Source organism: Notothenia rossii, assembly GCF_949606895.1.
Source record: "Notothenia rossii genome assembly, chromosome: 2".
In the NCBI taxonomy this organism is placed as follows: Eukaryota; Metazoa; Chordata; class Actinopteri; order Perciformes; family Nototheniidae; genus Notothenia; species Notothenia rossii.
The window spans coordinates 32,934,701-32,960,669 of NC_136904.1; the positions used below are offsets into that span (position 1 = coordinate 32,934,701).

General features: G+C 42.8%; 2 protein-coding genes across 3 annotated transcripts; both read right to left on the reverse strand.

Annotated features, from left to right (window-relative positions):
* Positions 1–74: 74 nt before the first annotated feature.
* LOC307030173 (alpha-2Db adrenergic receptor-like) lies at positions 75–25,848 on the reverse strand. 2 transcript variants are annotated; one of them, XM_079666450.1, is made up of 2 exons: positions 25,004–25,848; positions 75–1,432 (listed from the first exon to the last, which is right to left on the reverse strand). In XM_079666450.1, exons 1-2 carry the CDS (start codon positions 25,043–25,045, stop codon positions 275–277), a joined length of 1,200 nt encoding a protein of 399 aa, XP_079522576.1. In that variant the 5' UTR covers positions 25,046–25,848; the 3' UTR covers positions 75–274. The 2 variants fall into 2 exon arrangements, with proteins under 2 accessions (XP_079522576.1, XP_079522575.1); XM_079666449.1 differs by lacking the exon at positions 25,004–25,848 and adding an exon at positions 4,918–5,295.
* On the reverse strand, positions 20,995–23,680 carry LOC307030172 (general transcription factor II-I repeat domain-containing protein 2A-like). Its single transcript, XM_079666448.1, has 2 exons — positions 21,372–23,680; positions 20,995–21,203 (listed from the first exon to the last, which is right to left on the reverse strand). The coding sequence occupies exon 1, from the start codon at positions 23,214–23,216 to the stop codon at positions 21,378–21,380; it is 1,839 nt and encodes a 612-aa protein (XP_079522574.1). The 5' UTR covers positions 23,217–23,680; the 3' UTR covers positions 20,995–21,203; positions 21,372–21,377.
* Positions 25,849–25,969: the final 121 nt, after the last annotated feature.

The window sequence follows — 25,969 nt, forward strand, 5'->3', positions numbered from 1 at the left end:
ACATTGTAATGTTGAACTGTTTTTGCATCAAATAAGTAAATTCTCAAATGTTTCCATGTGTCTTAAATAATAATCTCTCTCCTGTTCGTTACAAAGTGAAATTGAAATTGAATAATAAATAAAAACGCACGCTGTATGGCAAGCCCTTTAATGTCGGTATGACAGCACAGTGGAAAACAGGATTAAAACTCACACACACACACACACACACACACACACACACACACACACACACACACACACACACACACACACACATACACACACACACAGTTTATGTGCGTTTATTAGTCTGGAATAAAATCTTCTTGAAGGCCTTCCTGAAGTCTCGGTTAAAGATGGTGTATATGATGGGGTTCAGGCAGCTGTTGCAGTATCCAATCCAGAAAAAGAGGTTAAAGAGTGTATCGGGGATCGTGCACTTCTCTCTGCAGACTGCATGGAGGCTGTAAGTGAAGAAGAACGGGAACCAGCAGAGGACAAAAACCCCCATGACCACCGCCAGAACAAACGTGAACCGCTTCTCCCTCATTTGTGCCACTTTGTTTTTGGACAGAGACATCTGCCGGCTGCGGTGAGGCCCTGGAGATGGGAGGAGAAAGTTGTGGGAGCAGTTCTCGGATGATGCCCATGATATGGAGGCGCAGGATGAAGGTGGATGAGGAGGAGGCATCAACCTGTTAGACGATCCCTCTGTGTCCTTCCTCTCTTCTGTTTTCACGTTTCCGCAGGCTCTCCTGGAGAAGCGAAGAGCCGAGGAGAACGAAGATGTCGTTTTAATGTCTGCCTCACAGCTCCTCTCCTCCAGGTCAATATCGTCCAGCTCCCCTCTCTTTTGGCTGCTGCTGTTGCTGTCCATGTTGGAAGAGCTGTGATGGTTGGCAGGCCGAGGACTGTCGAGCTCATACTGGGATTTACCGCAGCCCACTCCCTTCCTTTGACCCATCCTGGGGGTAACATCAAAGCAGGTCTCAGACTGCGATGGCTGCCGCTCCACCACGTTCTTTGCCACAAACACGGTAGAAGCTCGCTGCTTGGCAACACGGTAGATCTTACAGTACACCAGTATCATGATGACTCCTGGGGCGAAGAAGGACACGAGGCAGGAGGAGAGGATGTACCACGTCTGGTTGTTGAGAAGACACTCCTGCCTTTGCGTCTCACCGGCCTCCTCCAACTCCAAGAACTCCTCATTCTGCGTCATGAGGAGCGGCGGCGAAGAGATGATAATAGATATAAGCCACACAATGCTGATCATAACTTTAATTCTTTTGGGCGTCCTTTTGCGGTTGTAGCTGACGGCTTTAGTGACGGACCAGTAGCGGTCGAGGCTGATGGCGCAAAGGTGGACGATGGAGGACGTGCAAAAGAGGACGTCTAGAGCCAGGTAGAAGGAGCACCAGATGGAGCCAAAGTACCAGTAGCCCATGACCTGGAAATAAAAGAAACCAATAACAATATGTTAATGACGAATTTAAGCCCCAGTAAAGGAGGTAAAAAAAAATCTCGAGCGAGGCACCTTAAGGATCATTGCGCCTAAAGAAACAATACAGTCAATACCTCATTACTGCTATGGTTACTGTTTAGTTTGAGGTAAAACCTCTCTGTGTGTTTGCCCCTGTGGTTTCATGAAAGTGCTCTCGAAAAAAACGTAAGCCGACAATCTTGTCCCAGCTGGAAGAAACTGTATATATCAATGGCAAAGAGCATGCTCTGCAGTCAAATGAACAATCAGTTGGCCTCTACTTTGTAGATGTTCATATAGGTGATAGAATAACCTTCTTAGCTGAATTGCAATGTTTGGATCATGCTGCATAAGCTTTTTTGGGTCATTTATTATCAGTTAAAGGTTTTGGAGACGTGAAATAAGGATCTAAAAAAGGAAAGAGAAGAAACTGTAGTCTTTGGTTATACTGAGAATTTTGTTTTTTCGCCACTGAGACTTTATGAATTCACAAAATGATATATTCTACAACAATTCTGATCATCAAATATTCGTTATATCTCAAAAAGTTATGCATTCTTTCAGTTTATATCATACATATAGCCAAATATTGTTTTTAACTCTTTTACACTAACTTCTTTATTCCATAAGAAATCATTTGCTATAAGGATTATTCACGTGACCCAGATATACTCTGGCGAGACGCTCATCAGCTCATTACTCATCAGCTGATATATACAGTACACTGACAACAATACAGCTGAAATGAGTTAATATTGGCCGATATATTGACTCTGATGATTTCTCGGTTTGCGGTATTGTACATTGAATATGTTTATGGCTTGCTCTTGGAATGCCCTAACAAACAATCTGAACTTGTCTTTGTGCTCTGGGAACTTGTGATGGATGCTTTTGACATTTTTGACATTTTCTAGAGCAGATGTTCCCAACCTGACGTTCCCCCACAGCCATGTCAGATGAACTCATATAGACCTTTACATTGGGAAAGAGATGTCTGGAAATCAGCTGAGTAGCTAAATCAAATACCCCATTAGAAACACCTGAATACTTTAAATACAAAATTGAAATAATTAGGTCTGAAAAGCTACTGTAAAAGCAGTCATTTTGATTGATTGATTGATACATTTTATTTCTAACAAGTAAAATAAATAATTTGCAAAATAAAATGTTTTGCAATGCATAGTCATGTAAGAGAAAACAAAACAAAGTGACATTTACAACAACAACAACAACAACAACAGCAGCAATAGCAACAAAAACAGTCCCACATCTAGTGTTCGAAAAGGAGTGAGAAGAAGTATAACTTGTTTAATCTCACCCTCTTGTCCCTAAATTATTTATTTATAATACATTTATTAAATGTATTTTCCTTCTCCATTCATTTCACTGAACCGAAACCGGACGTTACGAAGCGGTTTGGAGGTGTGGCTTAAGCCATAAATCAAAAAAAGGTCCGCCACCCTGGCACAACACACATGATCCAAGTAGTTTTGTGTTTTCTGGGGTTTAATGTGACAGAGCAACCTTTTTAGGAACAAACAAGGCCACGTCTCCAGCGCTAGTTCTCTTTATACATCCATGATCTATACCTAGGGTTCGTAGAGTTTTCTGCTAACGGCATGCTAAAATGGTCACAGTAACATGTTGATGTTACCATCTTAGTTGAGCATTCAAACATGTTAGCAATAAACATAAATTACAGCGGAGGCTGATGATTTTATTTTAGTTTCAGGTATTTGGGCATAAGCCAGAGTGATGGACAAATAGAAAAAGTTGACCTCATCATGGTTGGTCGATTCAAAGTCAGTTTATCACCAAAGTCATTAGGCTAGTATTCATCTTGAGAGGAACTTGAATGTCTGGACAAAATGTATTGGCAATACATACAATAGTTGTTAAGATATTTCTGTCTGGAAGGGAAAGGAAAGGAAATATAACTGTGGTAGATCAAAGTAAAGAGCCTACTTTAGACAGTCATGAGAAGTGGCTGATGTATAATGTAACACAGAAGAAGCTACTTCAAGTATTAAAGGCTGATGAAAAGCAGGGACAATAATCAGTGAAGTTGTTACTGGGTGCAGAGAACATCAGAGAGGAGACACGTGCCATGCCTCAATATGAGGAAGTAAAAATAAATAAATTGTCAACAATTACTCAGAAATATAAGGTTAGCAATTAAAGACGTTTATAGATTAGACACATGGCTGTTTACCGCAGCAGTGACAAGTAGAGCAATCCATTGTTAATTGTGTTCATGATTGATATTGAAATATGAACATTTCCCCAAAGACCTTTGATTATATGTTCCCTTCCAGTTAAATTATGTATGTACTACAACGTTCATCATTGATGAGCAATTATTGATCAACTATGTTTCTTGCAGACATTGCGAGAACGCATTTGATGATTTCAGGTGTTTTTTTTCTCATGTTAAAATATTTGTAATTGTTCTGATTCAAGCTGTTGTGAAAGGTTGGTGACTTAAGATCAATTTACATGAAGTCTAAATGATCCATCTGTCAATCAAGCCAGACAGGAGAAGATCGAAATGATCTTTACCATCAAGAAAAGCCTTGAGTGCCTTTCTTTGCTCTTTTTCAAATGAAGAAATCCTCTTCAGTTATTATGATATAGTTTATAATATGGCAGCATCTACATTTTACTCTTCATGATCCCACATTGTTGTTCCGAGTTACAGTTGCCTTTTTGTGTTGCGACACACACCTTAACCACAGTCGTAGCTACCAGTAACTCATCACAGAAGGAAAGAAACACAATGTGGTTTGGACAAAAAGGAACACTTGAAGCCAAAAAATGATTGAAGTGGTATCTCCTGATTTTCTAATTCTCGTGTATTTTGTTAATCCCAACTGTCGTGCAAAGTTTGTCACTTTGTGTGTCCAACTTATTTTTCCGTTGGAGAGCAAGTGCTGGGGTTGGTAAAGTAGCGGCAGGAAGAGGAGGAGTTTGATGAAGTTTCAACGTGTTTGATGGATTTTTAGGTATACTATAGCTGCATGGCTTTTAAGGGATTGAAACATCAGTCAGTCCAACATGTTGGTCCACACTGAAATTCTAAACTATTGGAGGGAAATTATGGTCAGACATCTATTGTCCCCAGAAGATGAACACTACAGACTTTATCTGGCACCAAAAAAGTGTTGACTGTTTTTGTTATTTTTAAGCAAAATGTTTCAACAATAATTTGATGGACTGGCAAGACATTTCTTGAACATATTCACTTTTCATGTAGGGCCACCATCAATATGACATTTGGTTCAGACAATCATTGTCTCGTGAACTATGGTCATCTTTTATCTTTATACAGCGTCTTCATTGTGTCAACTTTTTGGATTTCTCCATTCTTTGGTTATATAAAAGTTAGTTTTCTTAACAATGACTCACATGCACCAGCTAGAAATAGAGTCTTAGAGCAGAGTGTTTTCCCTCACCTCATTAGCCAAGGAGAAGGGGATGACCAGCGTCGCCACCAGTATGTCCGCTGAAGCCAGAGACACCAGGAAGAGGTTTTGGGGTGGCCTCAAGGCACGGCTGGTGAAAACTGCCACCACGACCAGCACGTTACCCACCACAGTCCCCAGTATGATGACCGTGACCACCAGCACGATGAACACTGACGCCACCTGCGAGTGAGGAGGTAGAGGAGGAGATCTGTCCAGAGAAGAGGAGGTCTGATTGACATCCACCAAAGAAGAGTTTGGTGGTAAATTGGACGGCATCATAGCCATTTCAGTGAACACATCCTGTAGGTCCATCTTGGTTAAATGTCTGACAGTATGATCCCCATTTTTCAACTCCAGCGGATTCACTGCAGATGGATTGTCTTGATGCCAGCCAGCGTGGAAATAACAGAAAAGACGAAACGAGAAATGGAATGAGAGAAACCGGGGAGACTAAAGCCGGTGGAAGAAAGAATAATTAAGCTGTATCTTTGGTAAGAGAATAATCTCCCCTCCTTTTCAAAAATGTTTGATATTTAATATTTAAAAATGAAAGACATCCATGTCTCTAAATCCTCACAGCACTGCAGCTTTGGTCAATATGTTGTCATATTTGTATTTAAAAACATAAAGCTTCATCTCAGATCTCCTGCTGCACATCTTTCCCCGAAAAAAAAGGATTTGCATGTTTTAAGTTAGGATTAAAATAAAAGTCATACCTTTGAAAATATCCATTTATAAGCACATCTGAGCCCAGAGGATGACATGCTGCATGTAACTAGACTGGCCTACTTATTTCCAGTGAGATGCAACGAAATGAGAACATATAAATAAATATAAAGAGCAACATGCTCTACTAGAGTCAAGGACAGAAACCCCATTTAAAATACATGGTACCCTCATACTGCCGCACTCCCCGAGAGACCACTGTGGAGAAAGAAAGATTGAAAAGTAGATAAGAAATAACTGGAAATAAAAGAGTGAATGGGACGAAGAGTGTGGAGAAGATGAGGAAGAGGTGCAGTAACAAAAACAAACCGAAGGAGGTAAGAAGAAGAAAAGCAGAGCTCCTCACTTTCATGCAAGTTGTTTCCGTGCTGAGTGACTCTGCTGCTGCTGCTGTTCACTGGCTGCTGCTGGAAAGAGAAGAGAGGAGGAGGAGGAGGAGGAGAGAGAGTGAGTATCAGAGGGGGGAGATGAAAGGGACGAGTAGGAGATGCAGTGAGAGGAGAGAGGGAGAGAGTAAAAAAAAAGGCAATGAGAAAGTAAAGAAAGAAGGAGGAGAGCTGGATGAAGTGGGAGATCAGAGGAAGGAATTAGTAAGGAGATGAGCGCTCTTTGAGTAAGAGGGTGAGGAAGAGGAAAGGAAAGAGAAATATAGAAGATGAGATGAATAAGGAGGCACACATGGGTGAGGCAAGGAGGGGAGGGGAGACAGGAGAAATGTTGGTGAAGAAGAGGGCTTTAGAAAGAAAGTGGAAGAAAGGAAAGAGGAGAGATACAGGGACAACAGGAAGAAAGAGGAAAGCCTTGATATGCTGATGTGAGGGAAGGAGAGGGGAGACAAAAATAAAAAGGGGAGATGATGAGAAGAGAAAGAGTAAAAAATAAGAAGACAAGAGGGAGAGGGAGAAAAGGAAGGTAAAATGAGACATGGACAGGAATAGTGTAGAAGAGAGATAGAGGGGAGGGTGTAAGGATGAAGATGAGGAGAGGAAACTAGGATAGAGGAAAGGAGAAGTAGAGGAGAGGATAATAGGCAAAGGAGAGGAAACTAGGATAGAGGAAAGGACAAGGGAGAATAGCAGAATGGCCAGTAAAAGCCAGAAGAAGAAAGACAGGAGAGGACACAAACAAGAAACGATAAGTAAAGCGGATGAAGCAAGGGTAGAGAAAAGGAAAGGAGAGGAAAGATAACTGAAGAGAGACAAAAGAGGAAAGGAAAGGAAAAAGGAGAAACAAGGAACATGAGAAGAGGAAAAAAGGACATTGGAGGAGCAGAGGAGAAGACACTGGATATAAAAGAGGTGAGGGAAAGAACATTTGAGAAAGCTGCTAAATGAGGCACAATCAACTTTTCAGTGGTCATAAATCAATTCCTATTTATCCGGAAAGGAGTGGAGAGAGAGTGAGCAGGCCTTTATTTAATCAGCGTTTGATGCTCTTAATTTAGCCTCCTGGGGCTGAGCGACGACATGAATTTCTCCTGGTTCTGAACAAATTGTGACACTCACACACCGTTTAAATCAGCTTCAGAGGGTGAAGACCTCTCAGATCACACATCACAAAAGCCAGCGTGACGTGAATGCAGACCAGGAGGCAATCCCATGATGCCACAGCAGGCAGGCTTACTTAACAACAAGATGAGGGATGAGGGTACATATATACAGTTTTATTTTCCCAGCACTGTGACGCTTGCTGGATAAACATCAACAAGCTTCCCCAGGCAGTGTTTCCACACCGAGGGTGTTCAGAGCTGTATATTCAGACTAAAGAGCATTCAGGGCTTTAGGTTGGCAGGAATAGCACAATGGCAGCACACACGTCACCACCGATTAAATTAGGGGGTTGTGAGGTGGTGATGATGATGAAGAGCTGAATAACAGAGTAAAAGACAGAGTTAAATCAATGATCCTCAAACTCTTCACGTAAACAAATAGGGGCGCAATTCTCAGAAACGTTATACTATTCTATATATTTACAGTATAGAGCCATGTAAACATATGGACACATCAGTGTGGTGGCAATAACAAAGCAGTACCCAAGTACAGTACTTAAAGGGACAGTGTGTGAGAATGTACGTGGATGTAACAGCAGACATGGAATAAGAAAATCATAACAATGGTTTTATTTTTGTAAATAACTGAAACGAATCATGTCTTATGTTAGCTTAGAAGGAATATATCTTCATCGGGAGCAGGTCCCCTTCCACAGAGTCTGAATCCGTGACATTTGTACAGTAGCCAAGAAAGGATAAACACAACTCTTCATTACTGGAAGTCCACTGTTTTCTAACAATAAAACTGCAAATTCCTGGCAATGCCAGTTGCCAACTAATGTAGTTTCTCCTTAAGTAAGGAAGGCAGCTAAAAAGAGCAGAAAGATCTGCAGGATAACACCCCTATTGTTTTGCATTCAGTGGCTAGTCTCCACAGTCTTGTACAGGCTCAGAGGAGGGGTATTCAGTTGGTTAAAATCTGCAACTGCAATGCTTCATGGCGCCAAATCCTAGAACCCTGTCCCTTCAGTACAATTTAGAGGTACTTGTACATTGATCATTATAATTTCATGGTACTTTACTCTTCTATTTTGCTACGCCACTGTTGTGAGCTCAAAGCTTAGTTGTTAGCAGTAGGCTAAACTATTTTCAAAATGTTCTCTCCATCTCTGATATTGTAGCTAGTAACGGCCTAGAACCACAGTTTGTCATATCTAAGGGCTGAACAGGCGTTAGTATACAAAAAAAATGATGTTTAGTGTCACGATCTGTCTGTGTTGTGTTTTGTTTTGTCTAGATCTGTCTTTGGTTTTCTGTCTGCGTTGTATCTTGTCTAGATCAGTCTTTGGTTTTCTGTCTGCGTTGTGTTTTGTCTTGTTTTGATCTGTCTGTGGTTCCCTGTCGTTAGTTTCCCTGGTGTGTCTAATTTACCCGATTGTGTTCACCTGGTGTCCCTGTGTTTTCTCCTCCCTCCTCACCTGTGACTTGTTTGTATGATTAGTCTTGTGTGTATTTAAGTTCTGGTTTTTCTGTCTGTCTTTGTCGGTTCGTCTTGTGATATGGCTTGTTCCTCGGTGAGTGTTCTGGTCAGTCTTTGTTAAGAGTTTAGTCTTGAAATAAAGGAGTTATTTTGTCACTTTAATCTGCCTTTGGGTCCTGCTTCCTACACACACTGTAACATTACGAACCGACCAACAAATGGACCCAGCAGATGATCCATGGGAGGTAGAATTACAGCATTTTACCTTCTATCTGGCTTGCTGCTTCGATTGGTGGAAGGGAGCGTCCAGTGTTCGGCAGAAGAGGGCCGCTCTGGAAGAGGCGCACCGGTTGGCAGCAGAGAAACCATGTTTTGTTGAGTTCTTACCTGACTGGATTTTGGACTTCCTTTCAACATATGATTCCCGGCCTGCTAGCCCCAGGCATGCTAGCTCCCTGTCTCCCAATTCCCAACCTGGCACCACACGCCTCGGTGGGTTCCGTCTGAAGTCAACCCGTGCTTCTGCCCCAGTTCCTGCTCCTGTCCAGGAGTCGTATTCCGGAACTCGTCTGGCTTATGAAGGTCCACGACTGCTAAGAGAAGGAGTCGCAAGGCCAGGCTAGCAGCCCGAGCCCCAGCAGCCATGGTTCTGGCTACAGAACCGGCCCACACAGCCATGGTTCCGGCCCCAGTTCTGGCCCCAGCAGCCATGGTTCAAGACCCAGTTCTGGCCCCAGCAGCCATGGTTCCGGCTCCAGTACAGGCCCCTGCAGCCATGGTTCCAGCCCCAGTTCTGGCCCCAGCAGCCATGGTTCCGGCCCCAGTTCTGGCCCCAGCAACCATGGTTCCGGCCCCAGTTCTGGCCCCAGCAGCCATGATTCCGGCCCCAGTTCTGGCCCCAGCAGCCATGGTTCCGGCCCCAGTTCTGGCCCCAGCAGCCATGGTTTCGACTCCAGCCCCTCGTCTCCGGCCGACGCCAGCTCCCTGTGTCCTGTCGGCGTACCGGCCGACTCCAGCACCTCGTCTCCTGTTGGCTGTCCGTCCGACGCCAGCTCCCCGCGTCCTGTCGGCGTACCGGCCGACTCCAGCACCTCGTCTCCTGTTGTCTATCCGCCCGAAGCTAGCTCCCTGTGTCCTGTCGTTACCCCTCCAGTTCCCTCTCGAGTCCCCTCTCGAGTCATCTCTCAAGTCTCCTCTCCAGTTCCCTCTCGAGTCCCCTCTCGAGTCATCTCTCAAGTCTCCTCTCCAGTTCCCTCTCAAGTCTCCTCGAGTTCCCTCTCGAGTCCCCTTTCAAGTCACCTCTCGGGTCTCCTCTCCAGTTCCCTCTCAAGTCTCCTCTCGAGTTCCCTCTCGAGTCCCCTTTCAAGTCACCTCTCGGGTCTCCTCTCGAGTTCCCTCTCGAGTCACCTCTCGAGAGCCCTCTCGAGTCTCCTCTCGAGCTACCTCTCGAGTCCCCTCTCGAGTCCCATCTCGAGTCCCCTTTCAAGACACCTCTCGAGTTCCCTCTCTGGTCCCCTCTCGAGTCTCTTCTCGAGTCTCTTCTCGAGTCCCCTCTCAAGTCTCCTCTCGAGTTCCCTTTCAAGTTCCCTCTCGAGATACCTCTCAAGTCAACTCTCAAGTCACCTCCCGAGGTCCCTCTCAAGCCCTCTCTTTCGAGTCTCCTCTCGAGTCCCATCTCAAGTCTCCGTTCAAGTTCCCTCTCAAGATCCCTCTCAAGTCAACTCTCAAGTTTCCTCGAGTCTCCACTCAAGTCCCATGTCCTGTGCCGTTGGAGGTTCCGCTGGGGGTCCTGCCAACCCTATGTCCTGTGCCGTTGGAGGTCCCGCCGACTACTCTTCTACCGGGGGTCCTGCCAACCCTATGTCCTGTGCCGATGGAGGTTCCGCTGGGGGTCCTGCCGGCTCCGTGACCTGTCCCGTTGGAGGTCCCGCCGACTACTCTCCTGCCGGGGGTCCTGCCAATCCCATGTCCTGTCCCGTTGGGGGACCCGCCAACTACTCTCCTGCCGGGGGTCCTGCCAATCCCTTGTCCTGTTCCGTTGGAGGTTCCGTTGGGGGTCCCGCCGTCTACTCTTCTGCTGGGGGTCCTGCCAATCCCTTGTCCTGTTCCGTTGGAGGTCCCGCCGACTACTCTTCTACCGGGGGTCCTGCCAACTCTATGTCCCGTGCCATTGGAGGCCCCGCCATCATCTGTCTCGCCGGGGGTCCTACCAACACCTGGTCCTCTTCCGTGGGGGATCCTGCTGAGGCCTATCCCACCGGCTCCGGTTCCTGTCCGGCCGACACCGGGCTCTGCTCGGCCTCTGGAGCTGTCTGGTCTTCGCCCTCAATCCTGGCCCCCTGAGAGTCGCAGTCTTCACCCTCAATCCCGGCCCTCTGTGAGCCGCGGTCTTTGCCCTCGATCCCGGCCCCCTGACTCTTCCTGCCGCGGTCTTCGCCCTCGGGCCAGGCCCCCTGACTCTTCCTGCCGCTGCCTTCGCCCTCATGCTCGGCCGCCCGAGTCCCCCACCTTAGACTCTGCCTTGCCCCCAGGCCGTCCGCCCAAATCCCCCTTTTGAACTCTGCCTTGCCCCCGGGCCGTCCGCCAGAGTTCCCCTTTTTGAACTCTGCCTTGCCCCCGGGCCGTCCGCCCGAGATCCGTTCCTGGTCCTCTGCTGTGCCCCTGGGCGGTCAGCTCAGTCCCGTCCTCCTGACCCCCTCCACCCACCCTGGTGGCCTAGTGATGCGTCCCTCCTCCGGACCCCCTCCACCCACCCTGCTTGAGGTTTTGGACTTTTGTGGTTTTGTTTTGCGACGTCTGGGATCCGTCCCTTGAGGGAGGGGTAATGTCACGATCTGTCTGTGCTGTGTTGTGTTGTTTCTTGTCTAGATCTGTCTTTGGTTTTCTGTCTGCATTGTGTTTTGTCTTGTTTAGATCTGTCTGGTTCCCTGTCGTTAGTTTCCCTGGTGTGTCTAATTTACCCGATTGTGTTCACCTGGTGTCCCTGTGTTTTCTCCTCCCTCCTCAGCTGTGTCTTGTTTGTATGATTAGTCTTGTGTGTATTTAAGTTCTGGTTTTTCTGTTTGTCTTTGTCGGTTCGTCTTGTGATATTGTTCCTCGGTGAGTGTTCTGTTCAGTCTTTGTTAAGAGTTTAGCCTTGAAATAAAGGAGTTATTTTGTCACTTTAATCTGCATTTGGGTCCTGCTTCCTACACACACCGTAACATTTAGTCTCAGAATGAATGTAAAAAGTGGTGCAGTAATAAGTTAAACCCGGAGAAGACCTAGCATTTTAACACTTCCAGTTTCCTCGTCTTGAAGTCAATGTTTTTTTTTAACGTGTTTTGAGGAAAGAAGCCTGGAATGTTTGTATTTAACAAAAGCGTACAATATTTTCTTGTACAGGCTCAGAGGAGGGGTATTCAGTTGGTTGCAATCTGCAAATCATAGAACACTGACCCTTTAAGTACAATGTGGAGGTACTTGCACCTTAATTATTACCATTTTATGTTACGCTATACTTCTACTCCATTATATCTCAAAGGCAAATATTGTACTTTTCACTCAACTACAGTAATATGACAGAGTAACTTTGCAGATTTAGGTAATTAATACAATGTACTATCAACTCATTAAATGTCTCTACTACTTTGACACTACTTCCATAAGCGAAATGGAGAATGCACCATTATTGCCTTGGAATAAAGTGTGCACACTGTTTCCCATTTGAACAGTTATCACGCCTCCCCCTCTTTTCTGACTGCAGGCTTTTCACCTGAGGCACATCAGTGTTATTCAATGAGTCTGCTATCCGCCCCAAGCGCATCATTTCTTTAAAAACATCTCATAACGTTGTGAAAGTTTAATTTGAAATGTTCGTATTTCCCGAAGATAGCTGGTCACTATAGTTTTTAGGCAAACAAACAGAAGGAAATGATGCATTTGGTGCTCTCGTTAGTATTTGTGGAAGCAGGACAGTGTATGTGGGACATAAGCTGCTGTGTGTGTGCTCATGGCAATGAAGAAACATGTCACGCAGTGTGGCTGATTGAAGGGTTGTATTAGCTATTTGACAATAATTGGAGTCTGTGGCACAGAAGAAGTTATATCAGGCTGTAAAATGTGAATCACGTCTCCAGTCTTAAAACGTAACTGTGTAATCTGTTAATGTTGTTTTCACCAAAAAGGAACACTGCTCTGATTCATCATTGCATTAATAGGGCGAATGTGTAAGCAAACAATTGCCTATTTAAACAGACACTAGGCACCATGAGCATTCATTAAGAGGTACGTCTCACTAGTCACTACATGATCTATCACAATCCAATCTTCAATCCCCTGTTCCTGTCTCCTTTAACTGGAGAGGAAATATGTCTCTTTAACTAACGTCTGTCTGCCATTTGAAACTCAAACTGCCATGTTTGCACAGTTGGCTACTTACAGGCTGAAAACCCATGTGTGTGGGTGGTGCCAGAGGCTACGGTGTACCTGGTACCAGCTCACAACAACTGTATTGCTATAACTGTGCTGGGATATATTTCCTCTGGGTTACATCACAAACCTCTAGATTTTAGGTTGCTCATACCACCATGAAATGCTCAGAGTACTGAGCGGTGTGGAGAAAAGGGTCTTGCTCAAGGGTACATAAGTCTTACTTTTTGAGGGTTGATCCTCCTTTATCTCTGCAGACTCTCCAAGCCAGACGAGATCTGACAGCACTCTTTGATTTGCATTCACGATAATAGACTTATTGAGTACAGCTGTTTGGGAAAACTTGCATACATCTGATGTACACGGACTATTTTGTCTATCGTGAATTTTATGATTTTATTTATTGCCCAATAGAATTGATTGAATGTTTATACAAAGTACGTTACAGTAGTTGAATCCAGAGAGCCCCCATCTTTATGTGTGGTGTCAAAAAAACAAAAATACAGTAATTTGTGGTTCTCTAATGCAGCTCTTTTACTGAGGTGGGTGGGTTAGTTTCATCCTGCATTTCTATGTGGAAAATGATGATACCAACAGCTGAAATACAGCACACACAACAGCCAACAAGGCCTGACATTTGGAAGAATAATGTAAGAGAAAGACTCAGACAATTGTTATAGTCTTAAAACAGAAGCCTCTTCTTGCCCTTTAAACGTGGAGTAAGCAGTTTATGGGCAAAATTCCATATTAAGCTTTCGACGCATTTTCATTCAAAGTTGTCTAATACAAAACAAGACTCCTGCCGCTCCCAGTTCATTTGTATGGCTTTAGAAAATCTAGCCTTTGGAGAAGACTTCACACACTGGTCATTCCATCCGGAGGTCTTTCTAACCCTAACCCTATTGGCTGTTTGACTCATGCGGATGTGCATGCACGTCAATTCAGATGTTGAGAGCCTGTTTCACAGCAGAATATCCTACAGGAAAACTTACCTAAACTACAAAGCAACCCAAAAAAGGAAGACAGACTGTGAGACTGACCGTTGAGCGGCCCGACCAAGCAAGGAGGCAAAGGCAGAACGTCCAAAAACATAACCCGACGTGGGCATTTATTAAAATAATGTGCACAAAGTTCACAGCCTCAATCCTGCTGTTCTCCGTAAACACATCCTGCAGCCACAAAGATCTCACACACACACCCTACCAGCCTCAAGAAAACAGCACCTAAATACACACACTAAGAAGACACAGGTGAGGGGAGGAGCAAACACAGGGCACCAGGTGAACACAATCGGATAATCAGCAGGAGGGAACACAGAGACGACCGGAAACAACAGACAAGATGGGGGTGAACACTTATACCATTAAATAAATACTACATCAATAAATTATATAAACATGTTCACGAGAGTTCTTGTAACGGCGTCTCGTCGTTACACAGACTTTTAACAAAAACATTCTGAAATGATCTGCAAGCATTTCAGAGATGGAGAGAAAATGGTGTAGCCTTCTGCTAGCCACAGCTGTCAGCCTTGGGCTAAAGTCAACAGAATGCCAAATAATAAAGCAGCATTTTCTCTCCATCTCTAAATGAGTTTAACCTTTTGCTAACCGCTTAGCCATAGCTGCTAATCTATCAGCCAATCTCCTACTTTGCTGATATTGTAGCTAATGCTTTGAATCATAGCATGTCATCTCAAAGGGCTTTACAGGACTTTTAAAAGCTGCCTACCCCATCTTTAAACTGGTAAAAGCATTATTAAGTTTTGAGACACTGAAATAACTGAATGATTTTCTGAAAGAGCCCTTAAATACAAAATGGCATGGAAACAGGAGAATGACCTTTCCAAACTGTTGACATTTTGAAATCACAAGATTGGCTATTGCTGTGGCTAGTGCGGCCATTTTGTACCAGACAAAGACCACTTGGCTGGCTACTCCAGCGTCTTTTACAACTATAAGTGTATTTTGGTTGAGACTCATTGTGTGTATAATAATGGTTCCAAAAGACATTGTAAAAGTTAATAATAATAATCAATAGCTGGGGCAATTTGATTCAAATTCCCAGTCACTGATCATTTTTTCTTGCATCTTGAGTTGATTCGTCAAATTGCCCCAGCACCTATTATTATATCTTTACTTTTACAATGTATTTTGGAACCATTCTTATATAAGATGTTGTCTTTGACACTTTGAGCACTCCTTAGAAAGGTCTACCAAATGTATTCCAGTATTTAAGTCTGAGCATAAAAAAAAAACAGAATTCAGCATCATTCAACCCTGCTGCCTGACTTCTATCACATAAAAGGCCTGGTTTTATAAGTCAAAATCAATTGTATATTTTAAGTCGACAACAACAAAAGATGAATTGATATGATTCAATTATTGTGTGATGTTTTACGCAGCTGGTCTTAAATATGGTTCTTGTAGTAGTAATATGTTCCTTCTATTGTGATGAAAAACAGCCCAACACCAGGAGTACACAGTATATAGACTGTTGTGCCCACAGACCATCACTCAACAATGTGGTTTATAAACCAGCCCTCACAGTCCACATATGATCCATCGTTCGAATACAAGTGCTGTAGAGTCTGCACTGTATCCAAACTCAATAAATCATTTTGCACCTTGAGTTGAAGTGTCTCTTTAGCTACTGATCACTGCAATATAAATCAGACCTAAAGGAAAAATAAAACTCAATAAATTATGTTCTTTTCCCCCTCGTTAAGTGATTTGGTATTCAGAGAGAGACTCCTGAATCTACCACAGCATGATGTGAGTATTGTCTTTGAATAACAATTGCTTGATATTATGTGCAGAGTGAAATGTGTGAAATTGTATTTGGTTACGAGGAATAAATAGGACTGAAATGAAAAGATAGATTAGTGACAGTGTAAGCAGATATGGAATTTTAAATCAATGGATACATAATAATTGATCTATGAATAAAAAAAGGCTGCACCAGACATTTTAAGAAGCACATTTTTTAAGAAAAACATTCATGTATTTGATCTATCTTGGCCCTGTGGACGTCAAATGTTTCACAGGAAGTAACTTTGGTGATGCATTACATTGGAAAGCGTGTAACCACTGCACCGCTAAATCACTCTGAAGTTTCACTGAGACTCTGCAGCAGAGGTTTAGGAAAACAGCCTGAATCCTGTTTGACAGCTCTGCAGCAAATACTTAAAAATGGTCCCTTCTGGGTGAGTCACATCTCCAGCTGTGATGGAGAGAGAAAGATGCAGACAATACAGAGGAGAGATAATCACAAAGAATAAACACAGAGGAGTAAACAGAAAGAGAGGGGCAGACCATCTGAACATGCCTACGTACATGTCCATAAGGTTATTTACTTTTTCATGTCTTTGGAAATTCTGCAAATGAGTCGGACAGGAGGTGGTACCTGGAGGGACAGAAACACACAGCAGAGTGAACATTGGTGAATGGAGGAAGCTGAGAGCAGCTGGAGTACTGAAAGTGTAAACAGAGTCAGATGTTTGACATTGCTGCACTGAGGCTGGGTCTGAGGTTACACAAATGAATGACATGCAATTTCCCGATTGTTTACTTCTGGCCACATTTTTTTTACACAAACGCTCCATTGTTAACTCGCCACGAAATGACCATAAAAACAACTGTTGCAAATGTATTTAAAGGGGAAATATTATGCCTTTTTAAGATTCATACTTTCATTTTGCATTTCTACTACAACATGTTCACATTCTCTTGTTTTCAAATAACACATAGTTTTTCCGAAACTGTCACTCTGAATAGACCTGTTATCATCCTCGGTCTGAAACGCTCCATTTTAGCACCTGTCTCTTTAAGTCCGCCTCCCGAAAAGAAACTTTCTCTAATTGGTTGTGAACAAGGTTTCAAATGGTACAATAGCTCTCAAGGTGGAGGTTCTCAGATGTGGGGTGGTGTATTCTCATGAGCCTTCACGTTATTTGGAAGGGGAAACAAATCTGTTTTGCTGGTTGACTCCCTACTTTTTACTTACACATATACTGAATAGGTGTTTTTAATGGGTTAAACCATTAGAGATTCACTATATGTCAAATATACAATGTTTGATGGTGATTTTTGAATCAGCAGAGTATGAAATATATATATATTTTAAACAAACTTGTTTTAACATGTCAAACTGTTGTGAAACAGTGGTGGTTCTAGATCAATTTTACAGGGGAGCCCTAGCTCAGTGTCACGGGGCCACTGTACCCTGTTTGCCCACTCCCCAGCAAGAACTGCCCATAGTGTTTATTTAAATCTGTTCTGAATGGCCCAGGTGAAAGTCTGCAGTCAGAAGGGAGAGAGGCATGATGTGGTAATCGTTCAAATGTGGTAAAGTGCATGCACTCCAAGGCACTAATGTTAATGCAATTGTCTTGTAAATAAAAAGTAATGATATAAGTTAAGTAAAGAATTGTGCCTACTCTCTCTGCACCAAAGGTTATGAGGTTCCAGACTCCAAACTGACGCCTGAAATCTGCTCATAATTCAAAAGAAAAAGCATCAAATATACTCCCAATATCACTAGCACCACTTAAAAAACAACTCTCACAACATGTATAGACTTGCAGTAATAAGAAAGGCAGACTTGAATACTAAGGACCCTTGACACGACCTTCACTCCACTCAGCTACTCCCATCAGGCATCTGCTCCAGAGCACTTCGGGGCCAAAAGAGAACTTACATAAACAATTTAATCCCCTCCGATATAACCATATTAAACTCTGCCGGATAGACTGCCAATACTTCTTCCTGCAGATTTGAACACCTGCTCTTATTTATGTATGGCGTTGTTAGTGTTTTTATGTTAATTCAAGGCCCTGGTTGGAAACTAATTTGGGAAGCCAATGCAAAGGACACTGCTGTCTAAAATATCAGTGTACTTTGCAGAATGAAGACTCCCCCTAACTGTTACCAAACTCTGGTGTGAACAAATCACATCTAAGAAGTACTTTCCTGCAATTACATGTAAAAAGTAATCACTGGAGAAGCACATAAAATAAACCTCTACTCTCATAGACCAATAAAAGCCTCAAAGACATGTTGAAGCTGAGTAGCTCTCTTCTATTGGTACAATCATATGAACTGATTTTTTCCCCCTCTGCATTTTTTCTTCTCTGTGTACGTCAGGCTTTAGAAAAACGACTTGTATGGAGGGTCCTTTACAGATGCTGATCCCTATTATCATGTAGCTCTCATGTGGCATGGGAAGCCTTTCCATTATCTCTGTTTTAATAACATTATATAAAAAAAGCAGAGAAACCGTCTGATGTTAAACTTCTCTGCCATATGGCGATGCTTGTGCTCAGGCAGAACAAATAACCCACAAAGTAAAACAAAAAAAAAGATCAAGCATGATGTCTACACCAATATATAAAAAAGGCCTAAATATTTAATGAATGTTATATTCAGGGAGCGGAGATGACAGGAAATGAGAGAATTGGATGATGACATGCAACAAAGACCGTAGGAAAGAATCAAGCTGGAGACATTGCAATTACACGGTCAGCACGCCATGAAATCTGTCTAACCTTTTAATAACAAATTTCTTGTAACAGAAATTGAATAAGGCATGTAGGGATGCGTATTATTAGGATTGTATCAATACTGTAGATTTCTTCCCCAAACTTCTTGTCGGTTCCTATTGATTGCTGTGCTAAAAGAAAACGCTTAAAAAGTTTTCCAAGTTTGAATTGTTATTATGCAAATTTACAGGCTCATATTTGTAGTATAAATCAACCCTGATTTGATGCTTTGACAGTGATATAGGGGTCATTCTTTTAAATGTTTTAAATATATATAATATAAAGCCTCTAATCACTTTATGACTTAATGTGTCCCCGAGGTCAATATTGCATTCTCTTTAAAGTTTTGAGCAGCGTATTATAAAAAGTGTACAGTAAGACATCTTTGATTCAGATCAGCTTAAGTTCTTCATTCATTTCACCCTGTTTTTACATTAACTGAACAGAGAAGCATTTTTTTAATGAGGACATTCTCGCTCATTTTCAGGTTTATATTTGTATTTTGTGCCTCTACTGTGACATGTCTCCATGCTTTAATGTTCAAATTAGAAGATGTCGTGCCCCTTAGCCTATCACATGTGTTTAAGGGCTAGCCAATAACAGCGCAAGTGTTACATAGTGATGTCATTATGTTACAGAAGTAGTCCAATGGAGGTGTTTAAGGCACAAACCTGATACACTACAGGAAAGGGAAAACACAAAAAGCCTAATAGGGCCTCTTCAAGATACGTAGTTAATAAGGCAACACAGTTTAGTAAAGTTAGCTTTTGTTCTTTTTAGCTTGTTAATGAAAATGTACAATTAGCCTGAGGGGCTCTGTGCGGTTCTGTTAAATATCCCGGCTGTGGATGAAGACTAGATTCTGCAAGTTAATTGCTTGTCTACTTCAGTGGGTTTTCTTCTCAAATGTTTTCATCAGTGCTAATAGAGGAATCAACTGTGAAATACGGGTTATTCAGAAACACCTGGTTTTAGGAAAGGAAATATGTGTCCCCGGTGTGTCAGGGAACTCACGCAACGTCAGAAAATAAAACCCTCTCTCTTTTCCTCAGTACCCAAATCTCTAAAAACGGGGCTACATCGGAGCTGATGCAGATTTGCGTCCGATATGACGTAATATCGGACATGTAGGCTGGCTTTACACCCACGGCCCTGTCAGAAAAGTTGCTATCAGAAACATAACCCGACTGTTTTGGACGTAATATGGTCGGTGCATGTTTACATTAGCATCGCTAACACTCAGAGCTAACCTGTACTGGAGAGCACTGAGCTGTGTAGGATTTGTTCAACTTTTAAAAGATGTTTGAATGGTGATATACACACTGATAGATGTTAAGCACTAACGTTTATAATAAATACATTTGTATTGATTTTAAGATCTTTTCATAGTTCATACAATCATACGTATTGGGATCATTTGTATTAATGTGGACCGGAGGGAGAGGGTGACGAGCATAAGTTTCACTTTCCTTTTTTATTTCAATTCCAACTTTGGTCACGAAGAATATGTTTCTCTGTTGTCCACGTTCATAAAGCATAAAGCAACAGCATCAGAATACGGTGCAGAGTCTCTAGATGAGTTTACAGTAGTCCCTCGTTCTTATTATACATCCATGTTGTAGTCCGCTGTATAGAAAACTGTAGTTTCCATAGTTTCCCCACACCAGCAGACGCACATTCATGACGTCCGCTGGCGCATCATAAACACATCGGATAGTGAAAGTGCAGTCGGATTCTCTAAAGTACCGCAGTCTCTTCTCCTAAGTCCTTTTGAATTCTCCTATCCACTATCCCTTAACCCCATGCATGACGTTTCACTCAGAGGTCAAGGAATAGACGATAGGGTTAGACGTTAGGAGCTGATTTTTGGATTATCCGACCGCAATAAACACTGAAATGTTGACTTTATTTGATCATTTCAGTAAAAATTAACGTTCAAATTTCTCTTTTTGATTATAATACTGATGAACGTTCAAAACAAAGTACTTTGGCAACTTACCACATACGTTTTTAAATGCTTAAAAATCACCGTAACTTTCATGATATAATTTCTCGGTCATAATCGGTTGTTTCCGTGAACGGCCGAATGTTGTGTGACGGCAAATGCTGCGGCTGCAAGGCATTGTGGGGCAGCATTTTCCCCTCTCCTTTCGTCAAGGGAGGTCCAGTGGTTCCTAAACTAAAGGAGGTTATAAAGGAAGTTTGAAACTTCCTTTCCTTTCATCTAGAGCAGGGGTTCTCAAAGTTTTGATGAGTGAGGGCCAATTTAGGTACCAAATATTGGATTGAGGGCCACCCAAGAAAAAACGGAACACAAAATTCCAAAACAAAGCTTTTCTTTATTACACACACACACACACACACACACACACACACACACACACACACACACACACACACACACACACACACACACACACACACACACACACACACACACACACACACACACACACACACACACACACACACACACACACACACACACACACACACACACACACACACACACACACACACACACAGAGAGTATTGCGCTGGAGTTAGTGATATGCTGTGGATTTCCTGTCTTATCAGCAGGGCCCTGTTTCAGAACCAATTCCAGCGACTCAAGCACCACAGGATAGTCTCTGCAAGACAAATACAGAGAGACAGAGAGGGGGAGGGAGAGAAAGAGACTTTTAAAATAGAAGCTTACCAAAGACCACAATAACACAGTATTCATCATCATCATTGTTATTATTATTGTTGTTGTATTTGTAACACAAATCGGCTATTATTGCCTGTCATCAACATACCTTTTCCTACTTTGAATGGGATTTATGGTGCTGTCGTCTGTTGGCTACTATTCCTTTGATGTCCGGTTCCATCTCCGTTGTTGCTATACGAAGGACAGCATGTAGATGGGCATCCGTCAGCCTGGATCTCAGCTGGGATTTGTTGATGGCCATGGTGGAGAAGGTTTTCTCACAAATGTATGTGCTTCCGAACAGAGAGGCCATTCTGATGGCATGTTGGCGAAGTGCAGGGTACGTAGATGGGGAAAGTCCTTTGTAGAACTCGATGAGATTCTTGTCTCGATATGCTGCTCTGGCCTCAGAGCTCTCCTGCAGGTCGATGAGCTCGAACTGCATTTCTGCAGGCTCTTCTTCGGGTGCACATGTGAAGGGATCTTGGAATAGGTTGAATGACTTCTCGTGGTCACTGAAGTCCGAGAAGCGGTGGTGGAATTCCTCTTGGAGTTTTTCCATGAGGTTGTGGTTCTTGTCTGAACACAGGTGATGTAAAACGTCACATTCACCTGCGAGCACCTTGCAGGTGGGGAAATGGGTTAGATCCCCCTCTCTGAGCTGTCCCTGCACTAGTTGAAGTTTTCGCTGGAAAGCTTTGACGCTTTCAAACAATGTGGAAATGAGCTTCCCATGGCCCTGCAGCTTCACATTGAGATCGCTGAGAAAGGTGTTCAGGTCAACAAGGAACGCTAGGTCACAAAGCCATTCAGTGTCACTTAACTGTGGCAGATCTTGTCCTTTTGATTGCATGAACTCAGCGATTTCTTTCCTCAAATTAAAAAAACGCTTCAGTGTGGCACCTCTGCTCAGCCACCTGACAGCAGTGAAGTATATGACGTCACCAAATTCAGCCTCTGATTGCACCAAAAAAGTTTTGAATTGACGGTGATTCAGACCTCTGGACTTTATGAAATTCACTGTCTTGACAACAATGTCCATGACATGTTTCATTTCAAGCGTATGAGCAGCAAGGGCTTCTTGGTGAATTATGCAGTGATATTTGATTAGGTTCTCACCTCCATTATTGGCCACTTTGTCGCTGAGCAAAGAGACAGCGCCCGCCTTTCTCCCGACCATGGCTGGTGCTCCATCTGTTGTGACACCGACCATGGATGTCAGCTCCACATTGTATGCATCGAGACTACGACACACAGCATCACAAATGTAGATTCCCCTTGTTCTGTCTTTGATACTCTCCATGCTTAGCAGTTCCTCGCCTATTTCAAAGTCCTCCGTGACCGTTCGAATGAAAATCAGCAGTTGTGCAGTATCAGAAATGTCTGTACTCTCATCCAGTGCTATAGAAAAGGACCCCTTGCCTAGGCCTTCCACACGTAGTCCCAATTGCTCTTTGAGATCATTGGCCAGATCTTCGATTCGTCGTGTCACTGTGTCATTCGATAAACTTATGTCACGGAACTTTGACTTTTGTTCAGGGCATACAATGTCAGCCACTTTCAAAATGCAGTCTCGCACGAATTCTCCATCACTGAACGGCTTGCTCCGCCTGGCAATTTCGTGAGCTACCACATAGCTAGCCTGTGTTACAGCTTCACCGGATTTTGCAAGATTTGTGAAAACTGACTGCTGGGCAGTTAAACCTCTTTGAAGTTGTTCAAGTTTAGTTCTGCGCTCCTTGCCCATGAACTTGTCATACATTTTATGATTGGTATCATAATGGCGTTTTATGTTATACTCCTTGAGCATTGCATTCACCTGCTTGCAGATGAGGCATATCACTTTATCCGACCCCTGAGGTAAAACGAAGTAAGCGTTGCTCCATTTCTCCTGGAACTTCCTTTTCTCCTCACTGACAAAACGTTTTTTACGCGACGGCCCTGGCTCCTCCATCTCGCTTACACAACGAAAACTTCCAACAAATTTTGTTTCCGATGTTCACGTGAACACTTTGCCGCCTTTGGGACGTGCATCCAATCAGGGAGTGAGTTTGGGGATGCTCGCGCTGGGGGTATTCAGTGGAAATAACAGTGTGCCTGAGTGTGGACGTTGGGAGAGACAGCTTGTTGTTTTATTATTGTATAACCGGACTTTTGTGTGCGTTCATATACTTAACCACACACGCAAACACACACACTCTTTCTCTGCCGTTACATAGCAGACACTACTTTATCTGTCAAGTTGTCTCCGATGCCACCACAACTTCCTGTCAAACACGTTATCTCGCCTTCAAAATAAAAGCATGCAAACGGAACTGGAAGTTAACCTAAATTAAATCCAAAATACACATAAAACTACAACGAAGGCAACAAAAACAATGCAACATCTCCTTCAGTCTCAGGACACAAAGTTGGGTTATCTACAGACAGTGACTAGTTAAAATCGCTAGCTAACTCCCGTTTCTGATAGCTTACAACAGATTTTCCGCTTAACTGCAACTCGCGAGATTTGCGAGATTTGCGAGATTCAGGTTACCAAATAAGGAGTGAGAGTGACGCGTAGAGGAACCGGAAGCTGCGCTAGCCTCCGGTGGCTACCATAATGCTATCATTTAGTTTCTCCGATTTTTGCACAAAAATGGATTGATGGACCATCAATAAATAAGCCATGCCTGCTTCATGTATGGAAGAGGACCAGCGCCTCAAGAAAGCAATCATATCATCAGGTGTGGTCTCTAACATTTATAAATTATTATCTAGGGCTGCCCCGAATACCTATTCTCCTGTCCAACTGTCCTGGGAGCATACCTTGAATATCTCTCTGTCTGCTTTGCAATGGAACTCCATTTGGCAGTCAGCTATGTTCTCTTCTAAATGTGTAAGATTCAGGATCATACAGTTCAAAATTCTCAATAGAGCTTACATCACCCCTGTTACAAAATCCAAGACGGACAATAAACACAGAGATTTATGCTGGCATGAATGTGGCAAGCGAGGTACATTGTTGCACCTACTCTGGGAATGCCCAGCGGTAAAAAAAACTTTGGTCAGAAGTAATATCCTTATTGTCTGAATCTTTAAAAGTTAATTTCCCTACATGTCCCATTGCATGTCTACTGGGTCTCAAGCCAGATGGCAATCCTGCAAGGACTACTGATCGGCTCTGGACATTGGCCTGTTTAGCCACAAAAAGACTCATCCTATTAAACTGTAAGGAACGCAAACCAGCCTGCTTTACTAGGGACTCATGGCTGAGGGAGTATCTGGACCTACTGAACATGGAGCGTGCAGCTTCTCTGCTGGGGGATTTTAAGGGGAGACAGGAGGATTGCGGTTCACTGTCCGCAGCTCTCCTATCTAACCCCGTCAATATGGCATCTCCTGTGTAATGTATAATGTATTGTGTATGTAATGTCCTGTGTATGTCACAATCAGCTGTCTTAGGAAGTCATCCTTGCATCCACCCCTCCCTCCCTCCCCCATTACGTTTTGTTTAGTTGTTTGTTGTTACATGTTTTGATGTACGGTTTGTTATCTGGAGCAATGTCTGTTAAAAAAAAAAAGCAGGAATATGGCCGCACTTTGAGAACCCCTGATCTAGAGAATTCGAACGGCACTTATGATGGCTGCCACTGACGTACTTCCGGGTCATTTCACTCCGTTAGGAAGGTTCCTAAGCTAAATGGACTATTCGACTTCAGCCCATGTCTGTGAAGAAGCAGGAAATAAAAAGGAACTCACCTTGTGGTAAAACCGGCAAGAGAGAAAGCCTTTGAGCTCCATACTGTTTCAGAAATAATCCTTGATAATCCATGATATGGGGTTTCATCACCGCAGAATCTGCCGGTAGAATATCCCGCATGAGCTCAGCCCCCTCCTTTTAAAAAAATCAATTTCTCTTCTCTCTTTTTTTTTTAAAGCTTTTTACCCCAAATCAGCACTTTTGAAATAGGAAGTGAAATAGAGAGATATGAGGCATGGCTAGAATGGGTGATCTGTTTGGTATTTTGAGCAAAACACTTCATAAACATGTTTTTTATATATTTTTATATATCCAAGACCTATGCTATTGCCTAAAAATAGCATGATAGGTCCACTTTAAGTTATTTTGAAATAGTAGACTAGATCAAACCAGAGCTAAAAGGAGATTATATAGGACAACTCCAAACTAATGCTAATGTTGATCCATATAATAAAACATAAACATATCAACTTAATAACCTGATTATGCTATATGTCAGTGCTGTGTGTACAGTGTGCATCACTGATGGTTCTGTCTTTAAGTACATTTATGAAGGACTTGAGCGATTGTATTTTAGGGAACTTTATACTTCTTCTAATGTTAAGATAAAAGCGTATTGATCCCTGGGAATACATTAAAAATCTACCCAACAGTATATAAATCCATTCAAATGTTATCAACAATAAAGTCATGATAATGCATCAATAAGTAATATCCATTGATATAATATGCCTTTACATTTTTTCTGAAATGTTAATATATATATATTTTTTTATTTTTGTATAAAATTGAATGCAGGTCTTTTACTTGCAACACTGTTTTTTTTTACACTTTAGTAATGCAGATCTGAGTACTTCTTCCCCCTGTGAACCCCCATTCAAGGTGTTTCATTGCTATTGAATACATTCACCATAAAGTGCTGACAGTGAGCAGGAGCTGTGAATACTTTGTGGATACTGAAAAAA